General features: G+C 25.2%; 1 protein-coding gene across 2 annotated transcripts; it reads left to right on the top strand.

Moving 5' to 3' along the window:
* Positions 1-1,854: 1,854 nt before the first annotated feature.
* Bma-snf-3 lies at positions 1,855-14,601 on the top strand (the record flags this gene model as incomplete). 2 transcript variants are annotated; one of them, XM_043078774.1, is made up of 18 exons in its annotated part: positions 1,855-1,879; positions 6,249-6,446; positions 6,882-6,926; positions 7,132-7,263; positions 7,327-7,459; positions 7,843-7,956; positions 8,116-8,248; positions 8,473-8,544; positions 10,296-10,454; positions 11,366-11,445; positions 11,662-11,711; positions 12,107-12,181; positions 12,386-12,498; positions 12,576-12,707; positions 13,420-13,522; positions 13,651-13,751; positions 14,113-14,289; positions 14,479-14,601. In XM_043078774.1, 18 exons carry the CDS (start codon positions 1,855-1,857, stop codon positions 14,599-14,601), a joined length of 1,965 nt encoding a protein of 654 aa, XP_042934708.1. The 2 variants fall into 2 exon arrangements, with proteins under 2 accessions (XP_042934708.1, XP_042934707.1); XM_043078773.1 differs by lacking the exon at positions 8,473-8,544.
* Positions 14,602-16,595: the final 1,994 nt, after the last annotated feature.

The raw sequence follows: 16,595 nt of genomic DNA, 5'->3' as shown, positions 1-16,595 counted from the left end.
TTATATGCTTTAAATAAACTTACTGTAACACTTTTCATTTTCTTTTGTCATCTTTTTTTTTCTCTCTCTCTCTCCTCCTTTTCAATATTCCATTCAATAATGTTTTTTTTGTTGATTTTACACAAATTTTTCCAATATAAATATTTGCATATAGAAAATTCATTGTTAGTTGTTTGTTAGAAGGTGTAAAGTGTTTACCTACATAATGTTATGATTTTAAGGCAATAATAAAATTAAACACATTTTTCTTTTTTTTTAAATTCTTTATACATTTCGATTTCAAATAAATGCTGAAAACAAAAGAGAAAGAAAATATTATTTATATATCTAACAACTCTCATATGATGTAACTTTTTTAGATATTTTAAAATTTATCACCAATAACCTTCATTAGTATTAATATTTATTAAATAAACAAACATTTTTGCGCTTCTAAATACATTACATTTATATATATGACAATAACAATATTATTTACAATATAAATAACTTATATATGAGATGCTGACTGTCAAATGATTTAATATTTCATTAATAATATTCTTACAATTAATAATTGTTTATTCATTTATGCCAGTGTTATTATGTTACACATTATGAGATAAATGTTTACACTTACATATTCAATACAAAAATTTTTGTTTTATTTTTGGATTAAATTATCACATCATCTTTTCTTTTTTTCTTTTCGTACTAACTTTTCGTTCTCATCATTCTCTTTCTTTCAAGCATTTTTTTTTTTTGCTTTTTTAAATAAAAAAAAAAGAAAAAAAAAGCAGCGCCGGAAGCTCATCATTTTGAAATTTGAGAACTCAGGAAAGATTAAATGGAAGTTATCATATGTATACAAATACGTGTGTATGTTCGTTCGTGTATGCGTCTGTGTGTATGTAAGCATGTACGTATATATGTATATAAATATATATGTGTGTGTATGTGTGTATGTGCGTGTGTGCGTGTGTGCATGTGCGTTTGTTACGCCTCACTGATTGCGTTTCACAATAAATAGTATGAAAATTACGAAAAATGAAGCATAATGAAAAGAAGAAAGAGTTTTGTTGAAAAGCTATATTACACATCAGTTCTTGATATTATCTATCATTCACTTAGTTGCATAAATGAATATTGAAAAACATTTCAGATTTCAGAAAAATTTTCCCATTTTTCCCTAAATTGAATTTTGATATTTGAAAAAATCCAATTAAAAAAATTAAACATCTAATATTTCTTGCCTTTACTATATCTATTACTATTATTCATTTATTCATAAAAAAAATTTCAGATTATATAAATATATTTAATATTTGCTTTATTCAATCATAAAAAAAGAAAAATAATAAATTAAATCTGATGCATTTATTAGTGAAATGAAAAAAAGTTTAACTTCGCTATTAGGTAAGTAATAGGCAATAATAGTAATAATTAACAGTAATAAAAATAATAATATTGTTAATATTAATAGTAATAAGTAATAATAATGATAATAATAATTGGTAGAAATGGTAATATAAATAATGTTGTTAATATTAATATATTGGTAATAGCAATAGTAACATTAGCATTAATATCGTAGATGCAGCACAAGCATATTTCCAATAATTGATTATTATTCAATTCCAAGTAAATAATTAAATTGTATGTAATTCAGTTCTAAATATGTTATTAGTTCTAAATAAGTAGAATAATAATTTATGTGTATTTCATAAAAATAAAAGCATATTTCCGGTGCAATTTTAAAAAAATAAAGAAAAATTAATTTTTTTCAGCATTCAATGACTGAATTTGGATGTAATTGGAATTATTGCATTCTATTAAGCAATATTTTGATTCAACTTGTAAAATAAAATTGAAGAAATGACGACAATTGAACTCATATCAAGTAAGTTTCGTCTCAACTTTTGTCATCAAATTTATTTATCTATTATTGCTCATTCTCTCCCTCTCTCTCTCTCTCTCTCTCTCTCTCGCTTTCTTTACTTCTCTTTACCTCTCACCCTATCTTTTTACTTTATGGAACAAGGAGTGCGAGAGAGATAAAGGAAGAGAGAGAAGGGAAAGGGAAAATAAAGTGCACAAAATGGAGAGCAGAAAGAAGAGTTACTTTTATAATAAAAAAACAATAAGAGTTGTTTATGCTTATATATAAGCTAAAAGAATAAATAAATTAAATTGAAAATACCTTTTCAATTTAATTATAGGAATAATTGAATAACTTTAATATAATTTAAATTATTTTTATTTCTTTGTTTTTCATATTTTTCTCTTTTGCTCATCTTTCATTCTTTCTTATTCTTTCCTCTGTTTCTTGCATAATTCCATCCTTTCTTTAAAAAAAATTTTTTTCATTCTTTCTTTTCATACTCAAACAAAAACAACTGCACTACTAAAGAACCATTTTTTAAATATTTTTAAAAAAATTTTTAACTCCTTACAAATTTATTAAGTAAAACGATAATTTCCCAAATTTCATTTATCGTTTTATGGCTGTTAGCAATGGCAAAGCATTTGATATAAATATATCATTTTCATAGAAAAATGATATATTTTTTATCTCTTTTCTTTTAAAATTTCCGAAAAATTTTTCTTTTTTGTTGCAATATATTTTTCTGTTCTCATTTTTTCCTTTTTTTAAAAAAATTTTTTTGAATTTATTGTTATTATTGTTTTATTTATATTATTATTATAATTAATACCGCTATTATTGACATTATTATTGTTACTACTATTATGTTATTGTGGAAAAAATGAGGCACAATTTTGTTGACACTATTTAAACATTCCATAAATATATTTTGCTTTTTGATCTTATCATTTCTATCGATATGATTTATTGTTATTTCTTTCTTTCCTCTTTTTTTGCTTTCTTTTTATTAACGATCCTTTTAATCTGTTGTGATCAAATCAGTGCGCTACAACAACGATGGCATAATTCGATGAAAATTTTTCCAATAATATATGCTATTTTCAAAAATAAAGTGCTATAATTTAGGCGGTTTAAATTTTTTTCAAAATTTAAGACGAAAGAGGAGGAGAAAAAGATGGATGCATTTTGAAAGTACAAATGCATTACGGATTATTATTTTTTTTAGTTCTTCCTGTTTTTTTGTTCTTTTTGTACTAATTATATGTGATTATATATTCGTTTTGAATACATGCTATTATTTTAAAGACTAAAATTTAATTCTTATTTCAAAATATAATTTGAATTCTATTTCAAATTGGTTGGATCATCCTTCTATAGTTAACTTTATTCTTGTTTCAGAACAGTGATTTGAATTCTATTCTCAGTTGATAATAAATTTTAAACCATCGATTAATCTGTATTGTATGTTAAATTTTGATTTAAATTTTATTTCTTATTTCAAAGGTTTATAGATGATTAGAATAATATCCATTCTTCGAATTTTAATTCTAGCTATCTATTGTTAAGCAATATAATCAAAATTATAATTTTAATTGCTTATTAATTTTGCTCCATTTTTTCTCACAATGCAATATTATTATTAGTTGAATTTCTAATTGTTGTATTTAATTCAAATTATAATATTTATTTTATTTTAGTGATGAAATAAGCATTTTGCGAATTTTTCAAAATACTTGTCATTTTATTAAGCTCTATTATTTCCATATATCTAGAAAAAAAAAAAAAAAACTTTTTTAAGCATAACAAAACTAAAAAAAGCAAATTTATTTTTGTTCAACTATGAAGCGTAAGATGTTTTTAAAGTTTGGAGCTTAGGTGAATTTGATTTCTGGCAAAATTTTCCTTCATCTCTACTTACTTATCTTTGCCGCCTAACTGCTAGACAATATTACTGTAAAAATAGATCAATTTGCTAATATGAAAAAGCTCAATTTAATATATAACTACTATGAGATAAAGCCTAGCGCTAAAGTATTTGATCGACTTTCAAGGCTAGAGATGTTTTATTTTCGGCTTAAGGAAATTTTGAGATTAGAGTTGTTCAACCCAATCATTAACTTAAGAAAAGTTTAGGATCAGAGATGATAGGCAATTTCAGGACAAATTTAATTTGAGTTTAAGAAGTTTTCGAGGTTAGAGATGCTCAATTCTTGGCTCAAAGAACTTTTGCAGTGTAAAAATTATGTCAATAGAAATTTGCTAAAAATCCATTGTCAGCTGTAATATTAATCTAGCTGTCATTCAAATATTTGATCAAATGAAAGGTGCAAAATACAAAATAGAAATTATTCCAATTTTTTATTTTTTTCTAAAAGAATAATAAGTACTCGTAAATAAAAAATGCCAAACCACACTTGTAAGTATAATTTATTAACTGTATTGGGACAAAAATGATTATTTTATCAAAATATTTTGATAAACAAAAGACGAGACTTTCTTTTTCTCTCATTTTAGTTAAATAAAAACGAATGAATTTTTCTCAAATTTCAATTTTCCAAATGATCTTTTGTAAAAAAATAAATCATTTCTCAGTGGTTTATTTATTTACTTCTTTTCTATACAAATTATTTACAAAAAAAAATTTTTATTGATATCTCTTTTTTTTTCTCTCTCTCTCCCTCATTTCACTAACAAATTATTAAATTATCAGTTTTATACATCGTTTCTCATTTCCTCATTTTCTTACGTTCTAATCGTTAAGAACTTGCCATCATCTTTTTTTGGTGTGTTTTAGTTTTACTATAAAAATTTTTAACTTATTTAATTATGCAAATAGTTTAAAAATATTTTGCAAAGAAAAGAACAAAGAAAAAGGATAAAATTAAAAATTTTATTGTAATTATTTGAATGAATCATTTGCTCAAACGTTTCACCCAATGGCTTCTTTAAAAAAAAAAAAAAATGTTTCTTGCTCTTTGTGTTTTTCTTTTTCAAAAATAAAAATTACTTATTTTCTTTTTTTTTTTTTCATTGCTATTCTACCAATTCTGGTAGATTTTTTCCTTTTTTGCAAATATTTGATTTTGAAAAAATGCAGTGCTTTAAACTTTATTAGAAGCATTAATAAAGAGCAATCAAGATTTTATCAAGAGTATTGTAATAGAAATTTGGTAAAACTGTTATGAGGTTGTTAAGATTTTCTAGAAGCTTTACGATAGAACAATAAGATTTGTCAAAAGTATAAAAATAGGATAATTAACTCCATCATCAAGATTTTAATGAACTCTAATTACCCTATGGCAGTACTTTTAAGAGACCTTGATTATCTTACGTCAACACTTTTAGAGCGCCATAATTATTCTGTCGTAGTGCTTTTAATAAATTTAAACTGTCCTATCGTAATACCTTTGATAGGTTTGATAGGTATTCGCTGGTAATATTTCCAGTAATTTTAACTCTTTTATCATTAGTTCGTTTTATTAATTGAAATTACCTTGATGGAATGATATGATTCTGCATGACTTATCCTAAATGTTCATTGATAATTGGAAGTAATTTGATTAGTCAATGATTGCGGAAATGTTTCCATTAATTGATTGCGTTGCAAATACTTCAATAAGTCCAATTCAACAATATGACATTTTAATTTGATCATGGGGAAAAATGTATATGTTCTATAATAGCAATTTGATTAAACGCCAAGAAATTTCTTCGTTTCTTTACAGTTTTAATTTTTCATTCCACTGAAAACATTTCAAAATACCAATTTTAATAATGTATGGGTATGAAATTTGTCATTTTTACTTTCATACAATGATTAAAATTTCTCTTTCAAACTATTACTAATTTATATTTCGAAAATATTAGCAAAATATTTCTACAGTATGGAAAATTTCCTTTTTTTCCTCAGTCTATAAAATGATTCAAAAAAAAGGTGAAATTAACATATTTTGTTGTTTAATAAAATTTTTGTTTAAAATTTCGCTTCGAAATTATTTATGCGTTATCAATTTTTTATTTCACAATAATGGAAGAAAGAGAGGGAGAGAGAGAATAGGAAAAAATGAAATTTATCCAAGTTTTTATTTTTTTTAATATACTAAATGCATAAACATTCTCTCTTAGAGCGCATATTATGCAAAGCAAATATGAAGAATTTTTTTTTGCTTTAAAATATTCTTTTTATTATTTTTTTCAAATAAAAAAAAAACTTTTTCCAATAAAGCGACGAATAATTTGTTTCAAATTTTGTTGAAATCAATAATAAAAGAGACAAGCAGCATATTTTAATGATTTTAGATGCTAATTTATGATGGTAATTTCATTTTGATTCCATTATTTCTTTTATTTATTCTGCAAAACAATTAGAAAATATCATTTTCAGGTATGACAAGCCTCACCGAGGGTTTGAAAGCAGATGAAAAAGATAGAGATATGTCGATTAGCTTTGAGGAAAAAAAATCGATGCCTGAGAATGCTGATAAAAGTAGGAAAAAAAAAAAATCTATGACAACAGAAAGAGATCAATGGTCGGGTCCACTCGATTTTATCATGTCAATGATCGCATACGCTGTTGGATTAGGTAAGATTGATAAGAAAGAGTAAAAGTGAGATAAAGATATATTACTAAGTTAGATATTAATTTATTAATAATGTTAAGTGTGTGATTTTAGAAAAAGCAAATAAAAATTTTTTTGGGTTTTTTTTTAAAATTTTTTTTAGAATCTCGAAATAAGTAAAAATTTTTCAAATGTCACAGATATATATTTGGAGGAGAATTTCAAATAAACCAAGATATACTTTTATTTTGAACAATGTTGCTATTTATTCATGATTTTAAGTTATCATATTTATGAGCAATTATCGTATTAAATGAATGAAAAGTCAGTATTGATGTAATAAAATTATTAATTTTTTCAGCTAACTTTTTACAGAAAATACCAAAGGGATATTTATTTTGCTGAATATATGTTAAACAGTTTTCCTTTTTTAAATTAATTATTTGAGAATTTTTTAGGCAATGTATGGAGATTTCCATATTTATGTTTTAAAAATGGCGGTGGTTCGTTTTCTTTTATTTTTATTTTCATTTTTTCTTTCTTTTTTTGATGATCATTTATTATTTTTATTTTATTTCATATTCCAATAATCATTTTTTGATAATCGAATTTGATGTTTAATTTTAACATAATGAATAAACATTTGTGAAATAATTTGATGAATTGTTTATTAAAAAAAGTTTTTATGATTTTTTGTTAATTTGACAGGTTCATTCTTGGTTGTTTACATAATATTTTTCTCACTTGGCGCATTACCTGTGTTTATTATGGAAATTACAATAGGGCAGTATGCACAACGTGGCGCTATGGAAATTTGGAATTTATGTCCCTTATTTAAAGGTTAATCAAATTAATATTGTAATCAATTGTAATTATCATATTTTCATCTGATTCTTTGTACAGGTGTTGGTATCGGTAATGTTGTGATTGCATTTATGTGCATCGCATATTTTTGCGTTATATCAAGTTGGTCCATCTTCTATATGATCAATTCGTTGTCATCAGTCTTTCCATGGGAGACATGCAACAACTGGTGGTAAGTTATTCGTTTTTCATTATTCGTATTTTTGTAATCTGTCTTGGAGGATACGGTAACTTTTTGAATGTTCAATTTATCATAATTTATCATAACCTATCCCGGTGCATACGGTAACTTTTTATTATTTACTTTGTCGCTGTCCATCGTAATGAATACGGTATTTTTTTGATAGGTCTTACTATTATCACCTTTCTCGATGCATATGTTTAATATTTTTAATCTATATTTTGCTGAATGATTGATATATGTTGGACATTTTTTCCATCTTTTTAATTAGTTATTTAAAACTTTTTTAGGTAATATATGGAAATACATGTATGTGCATTTTTTTCATGTATTTATTTAACTTCCTTTAAAGTTTTATTCGTAATTTTTCTCAGGAATGATAAAACTTGCATAACTGGACGTGAAGATGCAACAGTGATATCTGAAATTATTGCAAATTTGTCCAAATATAATTTAACTACTGAAACGAGCGTTGAGCAATACTGGGAGTTAGTTGAAATATTTCAACTGCAAGCTAACAGAATTTTAATAAATTACTTCTTTTTTTCCTTTTCAATTTAATATTTCATATTTTTGATAGCATCCAAATATTGATTTAAATTGCTAAATGCATCTTAAAAAAAATTAATTCTTTTTTTGTTTTGCAGACGACGAGTGCTGATGCAAACCGATTCGATATCAAGCTTTGGTGGAATTCAATGGGAGCTTCTCGGAATAATGACACTGTCATGGATCATCGTGTACTTCGCACTTTGGAAAGGCATTACACAAGCTCGTAAGGTAAACAAGATCAAAAAAAAGAGAGAAATTAATTAATATTACTAGAGAAATCTGGCATAGATAATAAAAATATAAAATATTATTTTCTTCTCCCTCTGCTTGTATTACATCTTTAATGATTTAGGTCTTGTGATCGGTGTTAAATTAAATAAAAATATGCTGCAAAATAAGTACTGTTTTCTCAAAATTTTAAACAAATTTCAATTTATGTACGAACTTTTCAGCGGAGTTGTTTCACAGGATTACGTAATGGCCTATTTTGCATTTTTTTCGGCCAAGCAATTGCTGATTTTCTGGTACTTTTCCATTTCTAGAATATTAAATTAGGACAAATGTACGGTTCGTTGTAATAAGCAATAAGTAGTAAGGTAGTTTAAAAATTAGCACGCAAAAATGAAAAATTTACTAATAGTTAAAGCAGTTTTTTTTTTTTTTTTTTTATTTTATAGGAATATTTGATCAATTTGACAAACAAGAAAAAAGTTTTTTTTTTAATTTTTTTGAATTAGTTAAGAGAGGACAGTTTGTAGCAAGCAATCTGAGCTGCTGGACACTAAGCATTCCATTCATTCATTCATTCGGTATTGTTCAACGCACGCATACAATATATAGCCGACGAATTTATTGATCCTCTAAACAATTTGCCAAAGATGGCAGGTAACTTTTGAGATTGAGTTTTTTTGGAAAAGAAAAAAAAAAATCACATTTATGAAAAAAAAAAAAATGAAATTGAAGACATAAAAGACATATCATAAAATAAAAATCCTGTGATTACATTTAAGAAAAAGGATCAATGATAGTTATCAATTAGTGAAATATTTTTCGAAATCGCAACATTTCATTTCTTATCTGCAACTATCTTCGTCACCAATTTATGGCTGTAAAAACGAAATTTGAAAAAAAAAAAAAAAAATAGGCTGTCACATTTTTTTATACGTATGTACGTGCTGTATGTGTGCATGTGTGTGAATATTTTGAAGTTTTAAATTTCGTGAATGTTTGAAATATTGCCGAGCGTCAATTGAATTTAAAACTCCTCGAGCACTATAAAATTTTTCTTAACAATAAAATCATAATTTTTTTTTCCTTTTATAGGAAATAGGATGAAATATTCTAATTCCAATAAAATATATTTTAAGGTGTTAATGTTAATAATGATAGAAACATAGGGCAAAATAACAATTCTGGGACGCTTAATTGAATCATAAATAGAAGAGAAATAAAGGAAAAATAATTGTTGATATTAAGATTTGGTATCTTTTTGATAACAAATCATTGATTTGTACATGAATAGATGTAACACGTGAATAGATATACTTCACCAAAATTGTTTTTGTTTAAAATGAAAAAAAGAAATGGTACACCTAAATCATTTTCATCAGAAGTTCATCTTGAAGGATAATGGATTCTAATAACTTTAGGAACTTCTAATTTACGGCGACGTTTGCTTTCAATCAATTCTTTAAATTATATGTTCAACTAAATATATATTCACATTCAACTACATGTTCTCATTATCATTTTTAAATCTTTTGAAAAGTATAGTAAGTGATTCAAAAATTTTTGAAACAAAATATTCAGCATTTCAGCGATTACAACTCTATCTTACGATAAACAATTATAGTTTTCCTTATTGTTATGGTCTGTCTTACGGTGCAATTATACTTCTTGTTTTTTTTCCTTTTTCTTCAATTTTTCCAATATTTTTAACAGATCCAATATTCATTCATTATACAAAGAATTACTTACTAGGAATTTGGCCTCTTGCACTTATTATAATTTGATTAACGCTTGAAATGTTCATAAATTTTGGCAATGATTATTTTCAGAGAAATCTTTGATATGTATATTTATATATTTTTTCCGCATATTCTTCATCTTTTCAGCTTCAGAATTATACATTCTCTTCAGCAATTTAGCAACAATTTCGAATCATTATTTAAAAAAAAAAAAAAAAAAAAGGATTATCTATTTTTTTCTTTTTTTTTTTAAGGAAATGGAATAGACATTTAAATTGTTTAAAAAAAAACACTTTTTTCTATTGCAGTTTGTGTATTTTTGCGCGTTATCACCGTATTTCATGCTGGCAATTTTGCTTGTTCGTGGTTTAACATTGCCGGGCGCTGAAGTTGGCATTTATTTTTACCTAACACCTAACGCAACAAAATTATGGGATATTACGGTATGGAAAGATGCTGGCACTCAGGTATACATCATCATAACTCGCAATCATCATCATTATTACCACTATCGTGATCAATATCACCATCATTATTACCATTGTCATCCAATGAAATCATCATCCTCATCATCATAATCTCGTATTTTAAATTAATTTATATGAATTATTTTTCCTACTTTTTCTGCTAACCATAAGTGTGGCATCACTTTTCTCAAACATTTCAAAAAGTTGAACTTTATTTTCCACAATAAGAATGCAACTGCAATTGTTTCAGCATGAGTTACTGATACAAATGGATTAATAGTATTATTTTGCTATTATTCTAAGTTTTAATCTTATTCCTAGCGCAACAATTTATCTAATACAATTAATATAGCAGTAATGGTTGTACATGAATAAGTATTCTGAAAATGTTTGCTAATATCATAAATAAAATAGTTATATCTGATAGATCAATCAGTGTATCACAGCTATTATCTGTTGTGATTATACCTTACACTTTCATCTGTTTTGATGGATAGTTCATGTTCATCTTTGTCCACCTGTTATTCTTTTTTAATGGACGATCAGTACTCTCTCTCTTTGCATCTTTTTTTTTTCATTTATTTTTTTCTCTTCTTCTCCCCAATAATCCGTCCATGAAGACAATCTTCATAAATTTTTTTATTCATCAAATTTTAAAAATCATAATCTATCAATAAATATTTTTTGATTTGCTTGAAAGATAAAAATAAGCATGGTAAATAAAAATAAATAACAACAATAGCGAATAAAATTAACAATAAGCAATAACAAATAACAATAGCAAATAATAATAATATTAATATCATTAATAAATAATAATGGTGATAATTATAATATCAATAGTAACCAATAACATTAAACTAGTAAATAATGATATTGCAATATAATATCCAACCTTCACTTATTTTCAGGTATTTTACTCATATGGAGTAGGATTCGGGACACTGATTGCGCTGGGATCGCATAATAAGAAATCTCATAATTGCTTCAGGTAAATATAATAATAGTAATAGGAACTAGCAATAATATCACAAAAATGAAAATTCAGATTATTGTCACTAAGTTTTTTAATAATTTTTTTTTTCTTTTTGAATTTTATCGTCATTCTTTGCTTGATGCATTGTCAATTTTGACTTATGCATTATTTATGCATTGTCAATTTTGAAAAAAATTTTTCAATTTTTTCAAAAATGAAAATTATTTGCAGAGATGGGTTTATTATGTGCATCATAAATGGATCTACAAGTTTAATTGCTGGTAAATCTGATAGAATTTTGTTTTTTTTTTTTGTTTTTTTTTTTGTTTTTTTTAGAATATTCTATTTTTTCTATGCTTAGATTATAAAAGTATAAGGAAAGGAACAAATAATCCATATTCATTCCATATATATGACTAAGCAAGCACTCATATAGGAAAGATATAAATTTACTCTTTTAATTACTTTTAGCCAGTGTTAACAGCGTTGGAATAATTCTTGTCAATATTAAACTTTGTCCTTATCTTTGCTCTAAAGCTATTTCCCTTAGCTTATGCAACACAATTCTGAAATCTCTTTTCCGGCCTACAAAGATTTCTTATAAAGCTAGATAAGTGTATGTTTGAAGTAGTAAGCAATTCAGTAATAATAACTGAATTATACAGTGTTTTTTTAGGCTTCGTTGTTTTTTCCATCCTTGGCTACATGTCGGTTATTGTTGATAAAAATATTGCTGAAATTGTTAAACCAGGTTTCAAATCTTTCTCGTCTAATTAATTTAAGTAAATTCGTAGCATTTTAAAAGAACAATTGCATCACATCGGAGACATAGACGATCAAATCATTTGGCTAAAATGACAATGAACTACCATTTATTTTTATATGAGTAATTTTTCGAATTCAAATGTAACATTAGCTTAACTGATAAGTCATAAAATTTAATATTCCATTACAGGACCAGGTTTAGCATTCTTAGCATATCCCGAAGTAGCCAGTAATCTTCCTCTTAAACAACTTTGGTCCATGTTGTTCTTCTTGATGATTACAATCCTTGGCCTAGATAGTCAGGTTAGTAATTTGTAAGTGCATTCCATACCGTAAATATTTCAAACAATAAAAATTAGCACAATTTAATGAAATTTCAGATTTGCATGTTGGAAGGTTTATACACCGCCCTTGAAGATGTTTTCCCACATTTTTTACGCAAATACAAGAAAACTTCACTTGCTTTTACTTGTCTGTTCTTCTTCATTCTTGGCATCCCAATGGTTACTTACGTAAGATTTTAAATAACTAATGAAATATTTTAAAAGGAAAAATTATTCATAATGGGTGTTCTATACTAATATAATAACATTCCTCTGCAAACAATATATTTGTATTTTATTATAAAAAGATATGTTTATATTTTGAGACATCTTCATGTTTTCCAAAAGTCCTTTTTCAAAAAAGAAAAAAACTTCTTAACAGTTCAACTTCTATTGCAAATTAAACAGATTTTCATACAATAAACAGACCTTTTTGTTTATGTTTATATACTTAGGCGAATTGTGCTCATACTGTAGAAAAACCAATTTTATACTGTAGGTTAGTATAGTTACTGTGAAGATTTCAATGTGTACATACTGTAGGTAGATTAGATTCCAATATTTTTATTATTATATTTGATATTTATGTTGTAAATTGTGATTCCTGTGGCAAATAAATTTATGCTTACTTAGCATATGTGCATTAAGCAGATTTTCATATGCGTATACTGTAAAGATCGTTGTTTATACTGTAGGTAAATGACACTAAATCACACCATTTTGGGTGAATCATTTTCATTGTTTAGATAAATTATAATATTTATATTCTAAGACATAATTCCTATAGCAGTTAAATTGGTGCGTGTAAACTATAAATAAATTTGTTTGTCAAATTAAACTTAGATGAATGAAAATGATCAAATCAAAATCAGATCAAAATAAATTGAGAATAAAATTAAAGGCTGGCTCATATTGGCTTACTCTATTTGATGCATATGGTGCTAGTGGTATTGCATTATTATTTGTCGTATTTTTTGAAGTTACTGGACTTTCATGGGGATTTGGTAAGTAATATGTTAAATGATATTTAATTAATAGATAATGTTTAATGTACTTCATTCTAATGAATTATATATTAATTATTATTTATTTTTTGCACTCAATTTATTTGTATTTTTTGGCCTGTTTTTAGGAGCACACAAAGTACGTAATGCTTTAAAAGAAATGATTGGTGTAGAACTTTGGGCATGCTGGATTATTGTTTGGAAATTCATTACACCGTTTGTTACTGCTGTAAGTCTTTTTTTGCTTACTAAATATTATAGTTTCAGTAAATTTCATATTGTAACAAACAAACATTATTTATGTCATTTTTTATGTTACTAATTCAAGTATTTTAATTCATGTGAAGTTTTACAACTTACGCAAAATTTTTATTTAATTTTTAGCAGTATAGTCTTTTTGTATTATATTCTTTTCAGTGATTAAGTATTTTCAATCTTTTTAAAATTACGTAACTTTGTGTTGAGGTTCGAAAAAAAGAGTTCGGATTTTTTCTCATATTTGAAATTTTTGATTTCTTGTTTCTTTTTGCCGCTTCTTTTTCTATTCTTTCCTTCGTATCAAAAAAAAAAAAGATTAATTGATTTTTTAGGTTTTGTTCTTCTTCTGTATTTACAAATATCAACCGTTAAAGTATCCTACCGGAGAAAGCTTTCCGGTTTGGGCTGAAATATTTGGATTTTTTTTATCTTCTTGTTCTATGGTTGTTATACCAGGGTATGCAATCTATTACCTTTTTTCCAGCAATCTCGACAGTTCCACCAGTGAAGTTTGTTTTTTTTTATTGTACTTTCATGTTAACTTTTGATCTTGATAAATTACATTACTGTAATTATCATTCTTATTGAAATCTTCTCTATGATTAATTATTGTATTCAAAAAAAAGACAAGTTTAATTAGTGTTTGAAATAAATCTTTAATTTTGAGATCATTTAACATTTCTTTAGCCTATTTTCAGCGTTTAAGACGTGGTTTACATCCACCATCTGATTTAGAAACCGGATTGCCACCATCACTTGCTTTTGAGCAGCAAGATGTTGATATGGAATATATTGATTGCGATTGTGCAAAACAATTGTAATTTACATCAAATTATAATTACATCCTTTTTAATTTTTAACTAATAAACATGTAAATATTTTTGCTTGAAGGAATTCAAAAATTTTTATTTGACAATATTACTCTGAATAAATTTTCCGATAATTGAATGAGATTTTATTATTAAAATTCTAAATCGATATATTTCTGATCACTATATGCGTCTTCATCAATTTTCAGTTACTTCCATCATCCTTATCACCTTATATCTTTATTAGTTTCAGAATATATTTCAGAAATGTAATTTTTCTTCTTTTTTCATCTATAATAAGCTAAAAAGATAAACTAGCAATTCTTAAAGAAAAAAAAAGTAATTAGTTTGCTTTGATTTTTTCAAAGAAAAAGAAAAAAATTAACTAGTCGATCAAACTAGCAATAACAAAAAAAGAAGGAAAAAATTAGTGGAAAGAATACAAAACATTCGTTATTCGCTAAAAAAATAAAAATGAATAATTAGTCTATCAAATTGCAAAACAAAAAAAAAAAAAAATCATAATTGTATAGCATTTCATTATTTTGTTCTTTTTCCAATAGCTTTGTACAATCGCAATTAGTTGATATTTTAAAAAAGAAAACAAATTTCCAATTTTAATCATTATTATTCAAATTTTAGCAATAAAAGTGATAGCAGTTATTAATAACCTGCTTTTGAAAAACTTAATTTTGATCAGCATATCAATTATTATTGTATATTTCGATAATTGATCAGTAATCAATAATCTGTTTCTTAATAATTCGATTTCAATAAGCATATCATTTATTACTATCATCAAATATTTAAAAAATTTATCATTTCCTTATTAGTATATGCCTTTCGGTTCATTTTTTATTTTTTATTTTTTTACATAGTTAATCAGAATTAAATAAAAAATCTGACTACTCGAGTAATCATTTATTATATATATATATATCAAATAATTTGCTGTAATGAGCCACCGGAATTCAATTCTGCACCATAATTTTAAACTCCAAAAAAATTTTTATTGTTTTATTTTGATCCATTTTTTCAATTGGATATATTTTTTCTTATTGAAATTTTACGATTACATCTGTTATCGCTTGTAGTTGTGTATAGAATTCTAATCCATTGTATATTTATCATTCATATCATTTTCTTTCTTTTTTAAAAGTAAAATCAATTAATTTTTACTTAAAATTTGTAGTTTAAAATTCAAAGAAGTGCTGTATTTTTCATTACATCTTTTATGTTAGTTTCATAAATATATAATAAATTACAAATATTTCTTATTCTTTTCTTTTTTAAATAAATCATTAAACAAATAAGCATTAAAATGAGGATTTTTTTTTTTGAAAATACAATTGCTTCAGTAGTTAAAAATTAATTGCTTGTCAACATGGTATGAAGAAAACTGGAAATGATTTGTGCGAAGACAGTTATTAATTGATTTAATAAGTTGGATATAAAAAAAAAGACGAAAGGAAAGAGACACAAATGTGTAAAAAAATTTGCAGCATTTTTTTATTGCATATTTAACTCTTAATTTTTCTATTTTTCAAGAAGGCAAAATAAAACTTTAATTTTCAAAACTTTTTGTGTAAATCTTATCGAGAATTAAAATGTTTCCAATTACCAAGAATTTAATAACACTTACATGATCTCCTAAAATTATCTCTCTTTTAAGTTGCCTTATGTGATTCCATACTGCAATTATTCAATTTTAATTGAATTAGTACTGTTTTTTTAGTCAAAACTTAGCAACTGGTTTTACGTGGCTTAACAATTAACAGTTAACATACATTAAGATATTTGAGTAAGGTTTCCATTCACAATTATCTTTTAGAATCAATATTTTAAAGCCAGTTTTGAAATTTCACTCAGAAACTTCGTTACTTAGAAAAACTTTAGATAACTTTTCAATGATAAATTCAATAAATCTGAATTGAAACAGAGAATTAATCCAAAATTGGAAACAAATGAGAAAGCTTATGCTGATAAAAAATTTGCACAAATATCAT

Source organism: Brugia malayi (genome assembly GCF_000002995.4).
Source record: "Brugia malayi strain FR3 genome assembly, contig: Bm_v4_Chr2_contig_001, whole genome shotgun sequence".
NCBI classification, from domain to species: Eukaryota; Metazoa; Nematoda; class Chromadorea; order Rhabditida; family Onchocercidae; genus Brugia; species Brugia malayi.
Note: the sequence above shows the minus strand (reverse complement) of the source record. Positions and strands in the feature narration are given on the sequence as shown.